The sequence below is a fragment of the Ascaphus truei genome, chromosome 9, assembly GCF_040206685.1.
Source record: "Ascaphus truei isolate aAscTru1 chromosome 9, aAscTru1.hap1, whole genome shotgun sequence".
Classification (NCBI taxonomy): Eukaryota; Metazoa; Chordata; class Amphibia; order Anura; family Ascaphidae; genus Ascaphus; species Ascaphus truei.
The window spans coordinates 29847936-29870187 of NC_134491.1; the positions used below are offsets into that span (position 1 = coordinate 29847936).

A 22252-nucleotide genomic window follows, 5' to 3' on the forward strand; every position below is an offset into this window, starting at 1 on the left:
CTTCATGACATGCACAGTACTATATATCTCTTCATGGCATGCACAGTACTATATATATTTTCATGGCATGCACAGTACTAAATATCTCTTCATTGCATGCACAGTACTATACATCTCTTCATGGCATGCACAGTACTATATATCTCTTCATTGCATGCACAGTACTATACATCTCTTCATGACATGCACAGTACTATACATCTCTTCATGGCATGCACAGTACTATATATCTCTTCATGGCATGCACAGTACTATACATCTCTTCATGGCATGCACAGTACTATATATCTCTTCATGGCATGCACAGTACTATACATCTCTTCATGGCATGCACAGTACTATACATGTCTTCATGGCATGCACAGTACTATATATCTCTTCATGGCATGCACAGTACTATATATCTCTTCATGACATGCACAGTACTATATATATCTTCATGACATGCACAGTACTATACATCTTTTCATGGCATGCACAGTACTATACATCTCTTCGTGGCATGCACAGTACTATACATCTCTTCATGGCATGCACAGTACTATACATCTCTTCATGGCATGCACAGTAGCGTACTGCATATCTGTGCCACATGCAGTACAGAGTACACCTGGCATTGCACATGTAACAGAGTATAATGGGCACTGAATGCATCTACTCTGTTCCAAGATACAGCTTCTGTTCATTGAATTTAAAGGGAAATCATTTATTGCAGCAACAGCAGCAGCAGGTCAGTTATACAGCAACAATAAAGGCAGCACACTCCCTTTTCTTTTATATGTTTATAATTTCTCGCTATACACCATCCCAACTCTTGCGTTCTGCTCAAGGATGCCTTCTCTCTACCCCCTTTGTATCTAAAGCCCTCTCTCGCCTTAAACCCTTCTCACTGACTGCCCCACACCTCTAGAATGCCCTTCCCCTCAATACCTGACTAGCACCCTCTCTAGCCACCTTTAAGACTCACCTTAAAACACACCTGCTTAACGAAGCATACGAGTAGCTCCGTGGCTGATACTATACACCCGATACATAAAGCTTGGCCCCCTGCAGACACACTTACCAGAAATTCCCCCTACTGTCTCTGTATGTTCTTCCTACCTACCAATTACATTGCAAGCTCTTCGGAGCAGGGACTCCTCTTTCTAAATGTTACTTTTATGTCTGAAGCACTTCTCCCCTGTATATGTTATTTATATTATTTGTTATTTATATGATGGTCAAGTGTATTACTGCTGTGATGCGCTATGTACATTAATAGCGCTATATAAAGACATTCATACATACATAATATGCGCCATCTTTCAGAAAACCCAGCATCTTCTGAACAATTGCAACATCAGCAGTGTGCGTCCTAAAGATACATGAACGTATGTATCCCTCTGTGCAGGTATTTTGTGATACTTCCTTATTTGTCATCACATACAGAGCAGTGTATATCTGGCACTGCACGCGGAGCAGTGTATATCTGGCACTGCACGCGGAGCAGTGTATATCTGGCACTGCACGCGGAGCAGTGTATATCTGGCACTACACGCGGAGCAGTGTATATCTGGCACTGTACACGGAGGAGTGTGTATCTAGCACTGCACGCGGAGCAGTGTATATCTGGCACTGCACGCGGAGCAGTGTATATCTGGCACTGCACGCAGAGCAGTGTATATCTGGCACTGTACACGGAGGAGTGTATATCTAGCACTGCACGCAGAGCAGTGTATATCTGGCACTACACGCGGAGCAGTGTATATCTGGCACTGCACGCGGAAGAGTGTATATCTGGCACTGCACGCGGAGCAGTGTATATCTGGCACTACACGCGGAGCAGTGTATATCTGGCACTGCACGCGGAAGAGTGTATATCTGGCACTGCACGCGGAGCAGTGTATATCTGGCACTGCACGCGGAGCAGTGTATATCTGGCACTACACGCGGAGCAGTGTATATCTGGCACTGCACGCGGAGCAGTGTATATCTGGCACTGCACGCAGAGCAGTGTATATCTGGCACTGCACGCGGAGCAGTGTATATCTGGCACTGCACGCGGAGCAGTGTATATCTGGCACTGCACGCGGAGCAGTGTATATCTGGCACTGCACGCGGAGCAGTGTATATCTGGCACTGCACGCGGAGCAGTGTATATCTGGCACTGCACGCGGAGCAGTGTATATCTGGCACTGCACGCGGAGCAGTGTATATCTGGCACTGCACGCATAGCAGTGTATATCTGGCATTGCACGCAAAGCAGTGTATATCTGGCACTGCACGCAGAGCAGTGTATATCTGGCACTGCATGCGGAAGAGTGTATATCTGGCACTGCACGCGGACCAGTGTATATCTTGCACTGCACGCAGAGCAGTGTATATCTGGCACTGCACGCGGAGCAGTGTATATCTGGCACTGCACGCGGAGCAGTGTATATCTGGCACTGCACGCAAAGCAGTGTATATCTGGCACTGCACGCGGAGCAGTGTATATCTGGCACTGCACGCGGAGCAGTGTATATCTGGCACTGCACGCGGAGCAGTGTATATCTGGCACTGCACGCGGAACAGTGTACAGGCATACCCCGGTTTAAGGACACTCACTTTAAGTACACTCGCGAGTAAGGACATATCGCTCAATAGGCAAATGGCAGCTCACGCATGCGCCTGTCAGCACGTCCTGAACAGCAATACCAGCTCCCTATCTGTACCGAAGCTGTGCGCAAGCGGGGAGACTATAGAGCCTGTTACACATGCGTTATTTACATCGGTTATGCACTTATATAACGATTGCCGTACAGTACATGCATCGATAAGTGGGAAAAAGGCAGTGCTTCACTTTAAGTACATTTTCGCTTTACATACATGCTCCGGTCCCATTGCGTACGTTAATGTGGGGTATGCCTGTATATCTGGCACTGCACGCGGAGCAGTGTATATCTGGCACTGCACGCGGAGCAGTGTATATCTGGCACTGCACGCGGAGCAGTGTATATCTGGCACTGCACGCGGAGCAGTGTATATCTGGCACTGCACGCGGAGCAGTGTATATCTGGCACTGCACGCGGAGCAGTGTATATCTGGCACTGCACGCGGAGCAGTGTATATCTGGCACTGCACGCGGAGCAGTGTATATCTGGCACTGCACGCGGAGCAGTGTATATCTGGCACTGCACGCGGAGCAGTGTATATCTGGCACTGCACGCGGAGCAGTGTATATCTGGCACTGCACGCGGAGCAGTGCAGATTTCGCAGCACATTACACTGGATCACATGACAGACAGCGCAGTGTAAATCTGCCACTAGAATCCATGCAGCGTATATCTAGCACAACACTTACATCACAAGCAACAGGACGAATGTTTAATATGGCTCTGACTGTGTACTTGTTGCTGATAAAACAAAGAGTAGTGAATCATTATATATATATTGGACCAAAAACCTATAAGGTTATAAATTATCCTCAATTCGCCCTAACTTTTTTCTATACTACAGAAAAATTCCTACTACTCCTGCTACGGAGATTTTAGTTAATTTTTAGATTTATCTCACCATGTCACATATTTTTTGATGTAATAAAACTTTATTTTTTTGGTTTTTAATAACAGACCTTACCTCTTGGAGTGAGCCTAAGTGGCAAAATTATCATAATATTATTAGTATGCTATCATAGAGTGCAATTTTGTAAGGTCTTCCCTTGTTCTCTCAAGATCAAACGGTCAATATATATATATATATAATCCATGAGGGTTCTCCGCATGCAATTCATCACTAAGAATGAAGCAACCAAGACAGTGAAGGGTAATACAAAAATATATAATTTTACTGGGGTGATACGAAAAAATATATAAACATAAAAACAGACCAATTAAATACAAAACACCAAATATACACAGACTCCGTGAATCACATGGAGCAATATATTTCCAAGCACCATGAACACTAGAAAAAAGGATAGTGAGCAACGGTGTTGCAATTACAGCATTGTGCCAGATAGAACAATTGTATCAGCGAAATGTCTGAAAGCAAATACTTATCTGGGAATTCCGAGGAGAGACAGTGTCTGCCGGAAACACCAGGGACTCGCAGGAGCACGAAGAGTATCTAACTAATACCACATCATTCATGCACTCTCATCCAGGGAAATAACACAAAAATACAAATATAAGGGGGGGGGGGGCGAAATTTCGGCGTGAGAACCCCTTCCTCTGGCCCATCCCCACTTCATAGGAACGTGATACTTTCCTTCTATGTTCTCCCAAAGATAAATAGTCTAAAGATCAACTGATTTGAAATCTGTACAATGACATAGCGTGTGTGCCGATGTCTCCTGTTCTGCTTCACGGCAGGAGATACTGAGACAAAAGCAAAGTGATTCTACCGATTTCAAATCAGTTGATCTTTAGAGTATTTGTGTTGTTGTATTAGTGAGATACTCTCCGCGCTCCTGCGAGTCCCTGGTGTTTCCGGCAGACACTGTTGTTCTCCTCAGAATTCACAGATAAGTATACGCTTTCAGACATTTAGCTGATACAATTGTAATATTTGCCGCAGTACAGAACCCTGGATGGATATATATATATATATATATATATATATTTTATTTGATTAAGGAACCAAGGTTTCCTGTGTGTTCCCATCGTACCATTCTTATATTTTCTCTTCTTGTATCTCCTATGGGATTTAATAGTGCTGTCTGCTATATTGGTTACTACAGAGCAGTGAATCCTTTGGGATGACAGAGTAACCTGCCCAATGCCAAAGATTAAGCCCGGAAATTGAATTACTTAATGCCAGTCTGATTGTTCTAATAATCTAATGATCATGTGCAGTATGCCAAAGCTTTAAAAACCTCATAAACACCTCTCTTGGCGGAAGCGGGAGACTGAGACAGGAGACTGAGACAGGAGACTGAGACAGGAGACTGAGACAGGAGACTGAGACAGGAGACTGAGACAGGAGACTGAGACAGGAGACTGAGACAGGAGACTGAGACAGGAGACTGAGACAGGAGACTGAGACAGGAGACTAAGGCCTGGGTGCTGCTGCGAGTGACGGTGCGCGCGGCCGCGTGCGCGTCACTCACCGGACATGAGTTCCTCCCGAGCCGGCCCCAGTCCCCCCTCCCTGCAAGGCTCACTACACGCTGTGACGCGTCAGCCAGCGGGGGATACACGAGGATCGTGATCCCAAGCGGCGACGCGTCACGTGGTGCGGCAGGGAGCCAATGAGGGGGCAGCAGATGGGGGGGGGGTCTGTGCAAAAGCATGACAGCTCCGACTGGAATCCTGTCTGCTGCCGTTTTAGCCGCACCCCCTCCCCCCCCCTTAAACCGGCTCACCTTAAACCTGTTGTCCCCCCCACACACCCCAGTGCTCAGTACCCATGGGGGGACGGATGGACCGACGGGGGAGGCGGGGAAGGGGGGGACAGCCCGGAGAGCCCTCTGCTCAAACCACGCCCCCCCAGCTCCTGCTCCCGCTCCCTACAGACCGGTCAAGTGCCTCTCCACGCGCCGCCTGTCTGCAGTGCGGGCGTGTGGTCTGAGGCAGCGGGGCCTTAGCCTAAGACAGGAGACTAAGACAGGAGACTAAGACAGGAGACTAAGACAGGAGACTAAGACAGGAGATTAAGACAGGAGATTAAGACAGGAGATTAAGACAGGAGATTAAGACAGGAGACTGTTCTCACCTTCTCCTTGGCCCTGAGCTGGTCAAACATCTCCTGGATCTCTTGCTTCCAGTCCTCCTGCAGTGAATGAAAGCAGTCTCTGGGCATCTCAAAGAAGCCAGACTCCTCTATGGTTGTCAACTGGAAGAGTATGTTGGTGAATGGGGGGCGACAATGTGGGTCTGGGTTCCAGCAATCTATAGAGGAGAAAATACGTACAGTAGTTAGAACCTTCACTAACGAATCCTCTCCTCATCAATACATCTTCTAAATCACTGGTTCCCTACCACCCAACATGGGAACCAATCAATTCTATGTTCATGAAATAGGGGCCGACACAAACATATATCTGGAAAGAAGGACTGTCCAACTCACACACAGTTCCTAAAAGAGACCACCCAAACACTGAGTCTGCTTCCCAACACGAACCTGCTTCCCAACACACCGAGCCTGCTCCCCAACACGAACCTGCTCCCCAACACGAACCTGCTTCCCAACACACCGAGCCTGCTCCCCAACACGAACCTACTTCCCAACACACCGAGCCTGCTCCCCAACACGAACCTGCTCCCCAACACGAACCTGCTCCCCAACACGAACCTGCTTCCCAGCACACCGAGCCTGCTTCCCAACACACCGAGCCTGCTCCCCAACACGAACCTGCTTCCCAACACACCGAGCCTGCTTCCCAACACACCGAGCCTGCTCCCCAACACGAACCTGCTTCCCAACACACCGAGCCTGCTTCCCAACACACCGAGCCTGCTTCCCAACACACCGAGCCTGCTCCCCAACACGAACCTGCTTCCCAACACACCGAGCCTGCTCCCCAACACACCGAGCCTGCTTCCCAAGACACCGAGCCTGCTTCCCAACATAGCCATGGAGCCTAACCAATCATTTCTAGAATTCATTATACTAGTTGTAACTGGATTATGGTCTAGATTCCCTAAAATCTGTTTAACCTATTTAACGTAAGTTATTTGTAATGGATGTTATTCTAAATTATATCCAAATTAGTTTATTTTAGCCTAAATTATATTGATCTCATATCATAGTTACATAGTTACATAGTAGATGAGGTTGAAAAAAGACGTAGGTCCATCAAGTTCAACCTATGCTAAATTTAGACAACAGATACTTTATCCTATATCTATACTTACTTATTGATCCAGAGTTCAATATAGAAGAACCCCGCTTCAGCTAAGTACAAAGTAATAGTGTGGGTGTAAGGTGCTAATGGGTGACGTATAAGGTGAGTAATAAAGAAGCAAGAACCCACTATAAGCACTCAATACCCCCTGATGTATGATGTGAAATGTAAAAATAATTTTTAATGCTATACTAATTAAAATAATGGGTGTTAAAATTCAACAAATGACACACATATATATGATACCCTATGATGAATATATATGATATTCCGGGTAACTCTAAGTCCAACTTTTTTTGAACAAATCTATTGTATCTGCCATCACAGTCTCCATGCGTGATGAATTCAACATTTTAACTGCCCTTACTGTAAAGAACCCTTTCCTTTGTTGCTGGTGAAATCTCCTTTCCTCCAACCTTAAGGGATGGCCCCGAGTCCTTTGTACTGCCCGTGGGATGAATAGTTCTTTTGAAAGCTCCTTGTATTGTCCCCAAATATATTTGTATATAGTTATCATATCCCCTCTTAGACGCCTCTTTTCTATTGTAAATAAATCTAATTTAGCTAGCCTCTCCCCATAAGTTAGATTGTCCATCTGCTTTATTAATTTGGTGGCTCTTCTATGCACTCTCTCTAGTTCCATAATGTCTTTTCTTAGGATTGGTGCCCAAAATTGTACTCCATATTCAAGGTAATATCGATTAAGCTCCGTTAAGGTTGACGCCTGGAAATAGCGCTATTCTTTTTAAGTTAATCCTAACTGGCGTTAGTCCTATCAAGATCCTGAAATAAGGCTTTTGCTGGAGAGAAAGGGAGAGAGAGAAGAGTGTGTGTGAGAATGAGAGTGTGTATGTTTAGGCGAGTGGCCATTAATTTACACCACCGAAAAGATGAATTTACTATATATTGAGCACTAGTTAATCTATTTGGAGATACACAAGTCAGTAGGACCGCTCCTCAATTGGTTGGTTTCACTCTTTCTATCCAATACTTAAATACCATCACATTATTTTGGAATAAGTTTGCCGGTTGCATTACCTTCAAATAACGTGATGTTATTGCTTCATTATAATCCTAAAATAATTAGCTCAATTTACAGATATTATTTTTGCATAATTACCTTATTGAATAAGGCGTTATCTGCCCTAATTTAAGGGAGCTTAGTGAATCTAGGCCTATGTCACTAGAACAACTCCCAGCATCCTTCACTTTTAACAAAGGGAATGAGTGCAGAGCTTGTTTAAGAGACCAGCAGAGAAGAGATTGGGGGCTGGTGCGGTTACAAACACCAGAAGTTGGGAAGCAATGCTTTAAATGCCTGATTTGGTGTCACTCAAATGACCATTCTGCAACCCTGACAAATATGTTACTTGGTCCCCCGTGATTCCCTGATATTGCAGAGAAGACAATACAAGAGTTTTATATCTCACCTTCCATAAGTCTGGCAAAGGGTTCTGGACAGGTAGAAGGGATGGGAAGGGAGAGTTTATTCATGGCAACACCATAGGCAACTGCGAGACCATCAATCCCCCGGAAAGGTACCTCCCCAGTCAGAAGCTCCCACAGTAGCACCCCATAGCTTTTATGGAAAGAGAAGAAATAACAAAACATGTGTCAGCCGTCAGGGGTGGAAAAATCAAAACACACTCCATTGATAGATGTGTTATGTTGTATTTAACCATATATTGTATATGTTGTGCATGCTGTATTTGAGAAGAAGCACATATTTCAGAAAAGTATTATATTTGAACAGAGCTTGAAAAATCTTCTACAATCCAGCCAACTCTTCCCTCTCCCTCTCTGTGTGTCACTTTGCCCATCATCTTTTTCCACTTGTTTTTTCTTGCTGCGTTTCCTTCCTCTCTCGCTCTCTGCTCTCTCCACTCAATGTCAATGTCCCGAATTCTGTTCCTATTCTTCCCTTTACCCTTCTGTCGCCTTCATCACTCTCTTCTACACTATTTTTCTCTCCCTTTGCTCCCTTTATACTCTTAATGTCTCTCTCTCTCCCTCTCCATCCATCCTCTTCTCTCGTTTGCTCAATTTTCTCAACACCTATTCTCTCCTAGACCCTCTACAATCTGGCTTACGCACTGCTCACTCCACTGAAACAGCCCTCACTAAAATAACTAATGACCTCCATGCTGCCAAAGACAGAGGTCATTACACTCTTCTCATATTACTCGACCTCTCTGCAGCATTTGATACTGTGGACCACCCTCTTCTCCTTCACATTCTCCATACTCTTGGTATTCGTAACAATGCTTCATCCTGGATCTCCTCTTAACTCCCCCATCGTACTTTCAGTGTCTCTTTTGCCAACACCTCCTCCTACTCTATTGATCTCTCTGTGGGGGTACCCCAGGGCTCTGTCCTGGGACCTCTTCTCTCTTTACACACTCTCTAGGTGACCTAATCACATCTCTTGGGTTTAAATATCACCTCTATGCTGATGACACACACATTTCCTTTTCAACCCATGACCTTACACCTGCTGTACAGACTAAAGTTTCTGAATGTCTTTCTTACATAGTTACATAGTAGATGAGGTTGAAAAAAAACATGGGTCCATCAAGTTCAACCTATGCTAAATTTTCTGCGATATCCTGGATGGCCCTCCGCTAATTTAAACTTAACATGGAAAAAACAGAGGTCCTCATACTTCTTCCCAAACCTGGCCCTACTACATCCTTCCACATTACTGTTGGAAGTACTACCATTCACCCTGTAGCACAAGCACGCTGCCTTGGGGTCACACTCGACTCCTCTCTCACATTCAAAAGGTAGCTAAAACCTGTTGCTTTTTCCTCCGCAATATTAAAGATACGCACTTTCCTCTGTTGCTCGACTGCAAAAACTCTGACACAGACCCTCATTCTCTCCCGTCTCGATTACTGTAACCTCCTGCTGTCCGGCCTTCCTGCCTCTCACCTGTTTCCCCTACAATCTATCCTAAATGCTGCTGCCAGAATCACTCTACTCTTCCCTAAATTTGTCTCAGCGTCTCCCCTGTTGAAATCCCTCTCCTGGCTTCCTATCAAATCTCGTATCACACACTCAATTCTCCTCTTCACTTTTAAAGCTTTACATTCTTCTGCTCCTCCTTACATCTCAGCCCTAATTTCTCGCTATACACCATCCCGATTCTTGCATTCTGCTCAAGGATGTCTTCTCTCTACCCCCTTTTGTATCCAAGCCCTTTCCCACCTTAAACCTTTCTCACTGACTGCCCCACACCTCTGGAATGCCCTTCCCCTCAATATCTGACTAGCACCCTCTCTATCCTGTCTGATAATTTACACCTCATACGTAAACCTTGGCCCCTTGCAGACGCATTTACCAGAACGCCCTCCTACTGTCTCCGTACGTTCTTCCTACCAACCAATTAGATTGTAAGCTCTTCGGAGCAGGGACTCCTTTTCCTAAATGTTACTTTTATGTCTGCAGCACTTCTTCCCACTGTGTTTTTTGTATTATTTGTTATTTATATGATTGTCACGTGTATTACTGTTGTAATAAAGCGCTGTGTACATTAATGGTGCTATATAAATAAAGACATACATACGTCATATACACACACACAAACACACACACACACACACACACAACAGAAATAGATATGCCTAATGCCCTTACTTTTATTCATGCTGTGTCTGTAACTTCGTTATCCTGCCCAAGGATGTGTGGTTCAGAGATTCTCCTACATTTACTTGTTAGCTATTGCTCTTACCCCCTATTTTGCAATTCAGTTGAGGAGAACTGATGGGAGAAGTGTTCCATAGATAAGGGTCAATATGTGAGAAATGCTTTCAGAGTGAAGGGTAGAGACATGCAGGTAGAAAGGAGATTGCTTTGGTCAGAGTGTGAGGGAAGCAGCGGGTATAGCAGGACATTAGAGCCGAGATATAAATAGGGAAAAGGTATATATAGACTTCATACCTCCACACATCGCTGCCCTTTGAGAACATGGAGGAACGAATTACTTCTGGTGCCATCCAGGCGTAGGTGCCGGCGGCGCTCATCTTGGTGGTCCTGTGCCATTCCCTTGCCAGGCCGAAGTCTGTAATCTTTAAGATCTTGTTGCTGAGGTCACTATTTTCTACCATCTCCAGGATTAATACTGGCAGAGAAAAAAAGTGAAACTGAATATTCAAAAAGTACACATACATTTGTTGTTGTTATTTAGATAAGCAGAGGAAATCAGAGCAATACTGTATAGTGTAGAATATAATGACCATTTTAAATAAATAGGCAGTAAAATCATGGCCGTAGGGTTGCTAAGTAAAAAATGGCAGGTAATACCGGACATGTGTCCAGTATAACCTCTCTGACAGACTCTGACCTGCCCGGTTTGGGGCAGGGAGTGGGCTGGTGGATGGTGATGGCGGCCGGCTGGGAGCAGTAGATGCAGCAGCCTAGGAGAGCGGAGAAGGGCGGTGGGGCGGAGCCGGGAACCTGAAGTGTGTGAGTGAGGATTAGGAGTGTGAGGATTCGGTTGGGGGAGGGGTGTGTGAGGGAGAAATAGGATGGGGGTGTGTGTGACGATTAGGATGGGGGAGGGGGAGTGAGGATTAGGATGGGGGGGTGTGAGTGAGGATTAGGATGGGTGGAGTAGCAGTGGGGGTGAAGATTAGGATGGGGATGTGTGAGTGAGGATTAGGATGGGTGGAGTAGCAGTGGGGGTGAGGATTAGGATGGGTGGAGTAGCAGTGGGGGTGAAGATTAGGATGGGGATGTGTGAGTGAGGATTAGGATGGATGGAGTAGCAGTGGGGGTGAGGATTAGGATGGGTGGAGTAGCAGTGGGGGTGAGGATTAGGATGGGTGGAGTAGCAGTGGGGGTGAGGATTAGGATGGGTGGAGTAGCAGTGGGTGTGAGGATTAGGATGGGGGGGTGAGAGTGAGACTTTTCTCAAGCGCTTTGCACCCTTCACCCTTCTGTCCTGTAGTTTTTGAGAAGCCACCAATCAACCCTACATAGCCACCTATATGGAAAAAAGCAGACAGGCATAATCAAAGGCAAAATAGCCTAATCCAAGACAAAACATATGGAAAGCAACCCACAAAATTGTATTTTTTACTTGTGTAGAGCCACACAGTAAACACAGCTCTTTAGACAGATATTATATATATATATGATATAATAAAGGGCAGTCTGCACACAGCTGGATGAAATGCCTGGTAATCACGATAGAAAGACAGTGGGGTTTACATGGCCTCCGACCTTGCAGAGATTGTTGGACGCCAGGGAAAGGGGGGAAATGATGGGGACAGAAGAAGAGTTTTAGATATCCGATTAGAATACGTGCATCGCTTAACTCTTCCCGGGCACACTGCGCTGATACACACAGGACATTGATACGCTGCCACTAAGCGACTTCGCCTGAACATGCCTGCCATTGCCTCGCGTTAATGCCAACACGGCCTTTCCGGAGAGGAGATGGTGGGCAGGAGTTTATGATCTGATGCATCACAATTTGCACCCAGAACTGGTCACGTTTTCCTCTCTCTTTACATCAATAAATACACCGGGTTCAGGTGACATTAAAGAAGCAGCAATCACCATGTTTTATTGATTTATTTGAAGAGATCTCATATTGCCATGTTCCAATAGTTTATTTTTTATTTTTAAGATCTGATGCTCCACCTGGGAGGAGATGCAAGCGTTTTAGCCATAAAAGGTTTCGGGAGGTTAAAATAGCCCTGTGTAATCTAAAAATTGCCGTGGCAACCTCCGAATCTACAAATTAAACATATCATGACTTTTAAACAAAAAATGTTTGGACAAGTTTAGGGGGCAAGATGTACTATTATACAAGTTAAACGCATTAAAGGCTTCTGGAGGAGACGGCGGATTTAACCTTCACTCCGTGACCTGACCCATATGGCAAACAAAATGACCCAAGCTTCACACATCTTCGGCTGCCACAAATTAATGCCAATGATAAATTGTGCTCTGTGTTTTGGAGCTAATTGCACCATCTCATCATATCCCCACTGTGCACCCTTACAGCAGGTGGCAACTCCAGCCTTCAAGGTTTTATGGATATCCTCCTCAGTCAATGGGTGAGCCACCTGTGCTGAAGTGGGGATAGCCTGCTGGTGGCCCTTGAGAACTGGAGTTGGCCACACCTGCTTTAAAGCATATATGAATAACAGTAAAAAATCAAGTGCCACGTCCACTCTTTTACTGCTGCTGCTTTTCTTGGAATGTGAAGACCAGCGGCCCAGGCAGCGGACAGACCGTTTCCCACCATCTGATGCACACAGAAGCTGACTCAGCTAAGTAGGTATATAAAGCTCATCGATCAATTGGCAGTAACAATCACACAGGAGTCTCTAAAGTGTCTTACTAGAATAATCAGGGCTGGAAAAATGTCTCCCCTACCGGCACCGATCCAGCGTCGGAAGCCTCCTGTCCAACGCGGGGCGTCGGTGCAGAATAGGTTGCGGCTGCTGCAGAACGTCTTTGCAAGTAGTTTTCAGTCACCCCTCTGCTTCCCAAAGTTGTGTCCCACAATGCCTTACATAGAGCAAAGCATTATGGGGCGCAATTTAGGGAAGCAAAGTAGTGATTGACAACTCAGCTTCTGAACACGTGCTGCAGCATCTTAACATGTCCCCTCACTCCCACCCCAACTTTCCACTCGTCCTGGAAGTGGAATTCCAGAGGCAATGCATTGGAATCTTTCACTTAAAGTGGATTGTACAATGCTCTGAAAGCGTACGGGTAAACCCCTTGCCACGCAATGCGTTGCAGGCTCTCCTGGCACGGAGAGGGCTAAGGGATTAGCGAATGAATAATGTGATTTCGCCTCTCCGGTCTAGGTGCACTGGATTTCCTAGGCTCGTGCAGCCAAGCAATCATTCTCCTTGTCTGTTACAGAGTCACAAGAACACAGAGCTCTTGGTTTTCTGGCCTTATCTTTCCCACGAGCACAGCGGGCTGGGAATACACACGTGACAAGCTTTTGTTCTGCTGCTCCAACAGGAATGCTGAGCCCGCTCTCTTCCAACTGAAGACTGGGGGCATGCTTAACCCCTTCCGCTGCTCCGGTATCCTGCACCACACGGCTTTGCAAGATCATCTGAACCAAACACCAACACAACTAGGATCTTATAACGTCATTTCAATCTGAAAACCAGTAATATTTCTAATGTAGCATTGCGTACACAGCAGTACATACCTCCTACTTTGCTCACGCACCAGATTTCTATACCTAAATGCACCAATTGTACCCATGTCTGCCAGTGTGCGTTGGGAGAGGCACATTGTCTGCCTCCAGCTCCTGTTGTCTGCAGCTCGGTACAAAATTCATCTAATTAGAAAAGCCGGGAAGGTGCCAACTACACATACAAACAAAAAAAGTATATCCCATTATCAGCGGGAATTTGTCAGCACGCGTGTTCTGCGGAAGTAATACATTCTAAATGCGGATACGCTGAATCGGTGCAATGTTCTTATATTGAACTGCATATATTAACCCCTTGCCTGCCAGAAGGCAAGGCATTGAGATAAGGATGGCAGGAGGGGCTCGCTTGGGAGACCATTTTCATTGGCCATGTGTGGAGGGTCTGGTCCCTTCCCAACAGTGAAGTAGTTAAGGGCATTGAAAGGTTAAGAGCTGACACAGTAGACCATTCAAGCTCCTGGACAGCGCAGGAAGTCTGACCCCAGAAGATAACGGGTTTCCTGCGGAAAGGGCTCTGTGCTAAAATTACTAGTAATCCAGTAGCAAAATCCCCCTTTCCACTTTGCTGCAGCCCCAGTGAAACACACATACAGGAGATGCATGTAACAGGTTGTAATAAATTCTGTAACACGTGTTCAGATGCGAAGATGTTTTTAATAGCTTTGCAAGTGCATCAATATACACAGCAGATGCCTACATCAGGGGCACTAGATTTGAGGGTGCAGCAGTGATTGCAAAGCTGCAGTGAGCAAATTCTGTCTAAAAAGTATTTACAGTGCAAGTCAACGAGGATTTTTATAATTTTCCTCTCTATTGTTACTATGCACATTTGCACCGCAATTGTCCAAACTTTAAAATGAAAAAGTGACGAGCTGCATCCCAATCAGAATAAGAGGATTTGGGGACATTCTTGAAAATACAAATCGATTCGGGGGCCCATTTATAAGCAGTGTTACTCCAGAAGGTTCCTTCCAGCAAATGGGCTGTATGGCGTCTTCCAGCATGCAGCAGGGAAGAGATCTTATGGTGAAACACTGCTTGGTAAACATGGCCCATTTATGGACCATTCACAAGTATGGCGTCTTCCAGCACAGAAGGGATCTTATGGAGTAACACGGCTAAGTAAATATAGTCCTTTTGCTTGTGGATCACACTGGGAGCCTAAAGCAAACATCATCTGCCAATGTCTCAAACAAGAGGCGAGAGGAAGATGAAAAAGGTGCACGACTGCACTGAAATGTCGAACAATACAGTACATTTAAAGGTCTGATGATGCCAACCCATAGCTATTCCTGCATGATTGCATATATTTCATTAGTTATATACCCATGCATGTAAGAGGCAACAAGTGGCTTTGTATCTCAGGAAAGGTTCTCTCTAGTTAGTTTTCAGATCTGCATTCACTTGGAACATCCTCCTGCTCCTTCAGACTACAGCTTCATCGTACAAGCGCATGCAGAGCAGCGTTAAATAATTCAAATTGTACTAAGACCTGCAGAAAATGCAGGAGTCATCAGATCCTACATAACGAACAGGGACATCAATGATGCTATTCAGATACTCTGAAAAACGAAAGTCTTCACACAACCATCTGCCCTTCATCCCCAACTAAGGACAAAAATCATGCTGCAGTGTATAGTGATGTTGACTATATCCATTTACGATACGCCTTTTCCTTGTGAAAAAAATAGAACATTAGGTATCCTAAACACATATTGATTAGATATTCCACACTGATCACCCCCTCACCTTTAACCCGCTGTAATAACCAAAACAAAAGCATTAACCCACAATAATAAGAGTATTAAATGTTATCTGATTCTTTCTCTATATAAATAGAGAGGGCTGGAAGTCGTCATACTCTGCATTATTTTATACTGCAGTGTGAACTAATATATACATACACAGAAGCAGTGCAATTCCATGAGACCTACTGGCGTTGGAAGCCACTTTGGAACCCGAATGAACTGCAAGGCATCTTCCAACACCAGAAGGTGTCACCGAATAGCCCTACTTCCTAAATATGGACCGGGATCCGTCACTGAAAGGCTTAAAGGTCTCTCAAATTGTGAAATAAAGTATAAAGCATGGGAAAGGTGTTACACGACCCAGATCCACATAGCACCATTAAGTCACTTAAGATGGTTTTAAGTTAGGTTAACATCACGTTAGGCCCTGTGTATCTTCTAAGGACAATAACAATGTTAAATCAGATTTCTCCAGTAAAGAGCATAGCATTAACTATAACGTTAGTGACAATGACATGCAAATGAAGCATCGCCCTAAAGGCGCATACCCACAAAAGTGTGGGGACTTAATGTTAGGTCATACAAACACTTGAGGTCACTCACATCCTGCCCATGAAAATGCCACATTTAAGCATGAGTTCGGTAACATAGCGTTCTTTCCCTCGCCTCTCCTTTTCAGGAGTTAAATACTGACGATTCACCTGACAAAGTACGTAGTACGAAACGCGTCGTGGTCACGTGAGGCTGCCCTAGCGCGCTTGCCCCTTGGAGTAAGGCACCCACCAGGAAGTACCAGCGGTGATTCGTGTACCAAGGTGTAGCTGTAGTCCGGACCTTTAACATCATCAGCTCCCTCGGTGTCCCGTCTGAGACTCCAGGCTAGTGTTCCTTTCCCCAACAGTGGCCTTTTTTAGATCAGCTTTATGGTTTGTTATTTGAAATTATTGGGGTGTTTTTTGCTTTGTGTCATTGTGTTCATTTGATATAGTTCACAGCACATGCACTTTTTATATTGATCATTGCACTGTTTATGCCCCTTTACTGTGTATTTATTTTGTAGTGGTTAATTGATTTATCTTTGTGGGTTGTTCACTAATCACTCATCAGAGCATTTCTCACTTTAGGTGTATTTGCATTACACACATTGTGTATTGCATCTTGTTAGGATACACTGTTTTTTTTATTTTCACTGTATGCAATCTTAATCAGTTGTATTCATTATTCACTTGTTTCACAATTGGTGATTACATTTGGTGTGTTGTTATATTCACTGTTTATTAAGATTTTAACTGGTATTTTAACCAGATGATCCATTGTGATTTTATTAATTCTGAAATATTGAATGACCTAACCCCTGGTGCGCTGTGTGCATTCTTTTTGTGTGTTTGGAGATTTCCCTTAGGGGTTTTTCTCTTTTTAGGATATTACGGTTAGTGACTCCTGTGCACCTAGCAGCAAAGAGATTGACTTCAAGAGTTCATTCAAAACAGCACGAGCGCGGATTTACGAATTGAGTTAAATACCTATTTCTAGGTCTGGATCGGAGCAAACCCAACACATTACCGGAAGAGAACGTGACATTACGCGACAATAATGGGCCAATTATGAACTGCACATAATTAGCTTGGATGATACACATTAACCCGAGGGAACATAATGTCCATTCCTGTTTTAGGTAACGTCACGTTATAAGCCTAAGATTTAACAGCTTTGTTGACCTAGCCTGAGTATTCTGAATTTACTGCAACACCAATATTCCTCCCCAAGGGAAGATTAGCATCATATCACTGCATGGTGACCCAAGTGAGTACAGATGTAATCTTGCTTCCCTGTCTGCACAGCTGTCTTCAGCTGGACCTCTCATCCCACAGTAACGTCTCACTTCCTCGCATGAGGCAAATCAGAGGAAATCCTGCCAGGTATCTAATGGGCTTCCTGACCCTTATTACACTTTCTTGCAACAGCTGTCAAGGCCGTAAAGTTTTCATCCAGGCCTCTGTCATTCTAGAGTGCATGTGTCCTAAAAAAGTAGCAGTACTGAAACAACTACATTTATGAAACGTGACAATACATAAAGCTATATAAATCCTTATGCTACAAAAACAGAAATGAGTTTGCTACATCTACAGCAAGACCAGAACGGTGTGTACATAAAGAAATAGTGGTACTCTGCATTTGTAACTAAAAATGTAGTGGTACTCATGTGTGCCCGCTTGTAACATCAACCTTTAACCACTATTACCTAAAGTGTTTGGCACACACACACACACACACAAAATTCAGTGGATGACTGATGAGCAGTTACATGAGGGAATAGTGCAGTGGTTGAATCAGGTTCCAACCTGTGTCGGTTTTCCTTGGGCAAGTCTCATCAACTTCCTTGTGCTTCCAGGCCCTAAAATTAGATTGTTAGCTCTATAGGGCAGGGACTAGGGTTGGCCGATAAACAGGTACAGTATTCAGTAATATCGCGTTAACAATCTCCCGAAGTGCAAATATGGGAGATTAACTGTTATCGCGATATTACTGGATGCCGGCGGTCAATGGTACAGCTTTGAAGCTGCCGCTGTGCTGTCTCTCTCTGCCTCTCTATCCCCGAGTCTCCCTCCCTTCCTGCTTCTGAATGCAGACTCAGAAGGAGGGGGAGGAGCTTCAGGCAGCATGGGGAAGAGACCGGATGTGAGAGTAGCAGGCTGCAGCAGGGAAAGGTAGGAACTCCTCTCCTTACTTTCCTTTTGTTAAGCCCTCTATCCCCCCCACCCTACCCCTGGGACCCTTAACCCCTTCTTTTATCTCTGAGCCTTGACCACTCCCTCTAGTCCCTGGGCACTTAACCCCTTCCTCTCCATTTCTCATCCCTGGGACCCTTAGCCCCCCCTGCCATGCCTTCACTTCACCATTTCTCAACTACACTGCTCCCATCATCCTAATATCCCCCTCATCCCATCACTCACACCCTTTATGAAAAAGGTTAAAAATGAATTAAAACAGATTTTTCGACAATTCTTAAATGTTGAAAAATCTGTTTAATATATTTTCAACATTAAAAATGTTTTTAAATGGAGGGAGTATCTCAGGGTGAGAGTGAGGATGAGGGGGATGTTAGGGTGATGGGGGCAGTGTAGGTGAGGATAGGCGATGTGCAGACATGGAAAGGGTTTGGGAATGAATGTCTCTTTGTTCTAATAAATGTAAAGAAAATGTATTTATTTTGAGAAGACATTTTATTCAGATTTACTAGAACATTTTCAGTCTCTTATTTTAACAAATTTATTGTGATAGATATATATATACATATACTGCTACTGAGACTTACCTTGGTGTGGTTAGCAGGCTTATCATTATTTGATCAAATTATGTAACCAAAAGTCTCCTTTGTTTTACAGATTTAGTTTTCACTGTGAATATTTATTTGCCCATTTGTTGGTGGCTCGGTGGAGAAGCGCTGGGATTCACTGTCTGTTTTACACAAATGTATATGTATGTATGTATATATACAGCAGGGCCCCGGGTATACGGCGGGTTCCGTTCCAGGGGCCCGCCATAAAGTGAAAATCGCCGGAAAGCGGATCCGGCGATTTTCACTTCTCTGCATGCACAGAACGGCGTTTTTCGCCGTTCTGCGCATGCGCGGCCTATGGTCTGCGCGCGCAAACTACATTATGCGCGCGCAGATTGCGGTCTGCGCATGCGCAACTGCAATTTAAAGATGGCGGCCCCCTTCTTGGCGCCGCCGGATAAGCGGAACGCCGGTTAACGAAGCGCCGAGAAGCGGGGCCTTCCTGTATATATATATATATATATATATATATATATATATATATATATATATCGATAAATGTCTTAATATCGTTATCATGGTGAAAATATTGATATCGCACAAGCCTAGCAAGGACTCATTGCGCCTGCAAAAACGCTGTTTTCAGCGATGTGTACAGCGATGTGTACACTGTAAGCACCATATAAGAAAACTATTTTATTATTATTATTATTATTATACATGACAGCAACAGAAAAACGAAGGTTGCATTTTTTATTTACGACAAATTCTATGTAACATTATAATATTAAATTCACTGTGAATACTATTTAGTAATAGTTACTGCTCGGTTTTAATATGCAGTATGCTATTTGTCACCTTTAACATGTTCTTTCATGTGCCCTCCAGGGATTCTATCCTCCTATTTGATGCTGTAAACCCCTAGATGTTACATTGCAGGGTATAAATGGCTGCATTGCTCCCATACAAGTGTAGCCATGGCTGGTTCCTGGCTACCATTCTGCCCTCACTGGCATGCAAGTCCTGGTAAGAGCAGGCAGTGCCAGAACTAATCATGGGTTTTCCCCACACAGGCAGTCCCTTGAGTGACAGGGGAGGAGGTGCGACTAGGTATGTGTTCTGCCCAATCCTGGGTCCAGACCTAGTACCTTCCCCCTACTGTACTTAAGGGGGGTGCAACCCCAAATTCAGTAGCGTCTCTACCATTGAGAGAGAGAAGGTATCACGCAGGACCTGATCCTCTTCCTAAGGGGGAGAGTGAGTGATCACCTTTTCGCCTGGTCCTGCTTGAGGGCTTGGGAAGAGCAGGGACTGCTGCGGGGGCCCTTGACCCGTAGTGAAGGTCCAGGGACCATCCCAAGTTTGGAGACCAGAACAGAGACTGTATTGGGCAGAGGACTGTCGTGTGCTGTGAGTGTACAGGAATAAATCAGTTCCAGTTGAATATACCTCCTGCCTGGTGTGTGATCTTACTGGGGGGAGAGGTAACAGTTTCTACCGTACGAGATTGTCTCCATACATCTGGAGCTTACGGCAGGTGGAGGCGCTGTGTACCATGGAATAAATGTCGGGCTATATACCCCAGAAGCCTGTCCTGTAGTCCCCACAACCATTGGCGGACAACTCAGCATTCTGTAAGCCAACAGGTAGCATGCACCATACACCTGGTAACAGGGGGATCTCCCAGAGGGTGGGGGAATCACCGTTACACAAGTTACTTACCTGTTGCTTGTATTGTCGTTTATATGGATAGATGTGTATAAAGAAATATAAAATACATTACATTGCAAAGTGACTGATCTCTCCAGAATGATAAAGTATAAAAAATTCAATGAAATAGTGACCGCAATACAAAATTCCTGACATGGATTGTGTACTTACAGTACACCTTTCTGAAGTGCTGTGAGGATGGTACAGGCTCTGCAAATAAAAATACTTATTCAGCACTTCAGTGAATCACATGAAGCATTTGGCACCAACACAGATTTCTTTGCTAGTACTGGGATGAGATCTGCCTCCCTGTGAAAGTTACTAGCAGGAATTAATTAACAATGCTTTATTTTGTGGTGTAATCTGATGTTTTGGAGCCGTAACAAGGAGTGAAAACACAGAGAGGCTACACAATGCCTAGAGATGCAGGGGCCTATGCAGAGAGCAGCGAATTTTAAAATTGGCGAATTTATTAAAAAGTAGCTTTTTTGGAGAGTTTTATTCTCCATATGCAGAAAAGTGCGAATTCTGCTATGTTTAACATGGATGCGTGTGGCGAGTTTAAATTGGCGAGATGCGCGCTTCAGAAACGTGTAAAAACAAATTCGCGCCTTTTTTTTCCCTTTGCAATGGCCGCGAGCGGCAGCTTCTTGCCAGTTTTTTCTGGCGAGGCAAAAAGGAGACAATCGCGCCATTTTATTGGCGCGAACAGCCGCTAGATGCCGTTCGCGCCTCTCTGCATACGGATATTTTTAAAACTGGCGAGATTGAGGTTCTCGCCAGCCGCGAGGCGAGTTTTACAAATAGAAAAGAAAAATTGGCGCGTTTTTCGGAACTCGCCATTTTCTGCTGCTTTCTGCGCGATTTTCTCCAAAAAATGGCGAATTTCGAAATAGCGCTGCTCTCTGCATAGGCCCCGCAGTCCATTAAGCAACATATACAGTGGCGAGAAAAAGGTTGTCAACTCCAATGATAATTACGGAAATTCCATAGTTTTCCCATGATAACCTTCTTTTGCTCAATATCCAATAGGGTTTATATTAAGCAATTCCATGTCGTTTGAAACAAAATGATGTATGATAAAGAATGAGTAATTAAGAGTGAGGGAATGTGCAAAAGTAAGTGAAACCCTGGTTTTATCATCTCAATTAAAAGGGGATAATTAGAATCAGGTGTTTAAATAATTAGGTAGATCTTCAGGGGTGAGTTTGGGAGGCCCCACCCTATATAAAGATCAGAAACTTAGTGAGTTTGGTCTTTACCATACAGGTGTGTAGAAACACGTCATGCCAAAATCAAAAGAAATCTCTGAGGACCTCAGAAAAGCAGTTATTGATGCTCATCAGTCTGAAAAGGGTTACAGAGCAATTTCTAAGGATTTGGGGCTCTACGAATCCACTCTCAGACACATGGAGAAAGTTCAAGAACAGTTACTCTACCCAGTAGCGGTCCTACCAAAATCTCTCTAAGAAAAAACTGACAAATCATCTAGGAAGTCACAAAGAATCCCAGAGTAA

General features: G+C 44.6%; 1 protein-coding gene across 1 annotated transcript in view; it reads right to left on the reverse strand.

The window, feature by feature from the left end:
• The window catches only part of MAP3K9 (mitogen-activated protein kinase kinase kinase 9), a 55088-nt gene that overhangs the window by 17201 nt on the left and 15635 nt on the right, over window positions 1–22252 (reverse strand). The window contains exons 3-5 of the mRNA XM_075614208.1: window positions 10745–10925; window positions 8236–8384; window positions 5674–5849 (exon numbers count right to left, since the gene is read on the reverse strand). Coding sequence (XP_075470323.1) covers window positions 5674–5849; window positions 8236–8384; window positions 10745–10925 — 506 coding nt within the window. The remainder of the gene's footprint in view (window positions 1–5673; window positions 5850–8235; window positions 8385–10744; window positions 10926–22252) is intronic.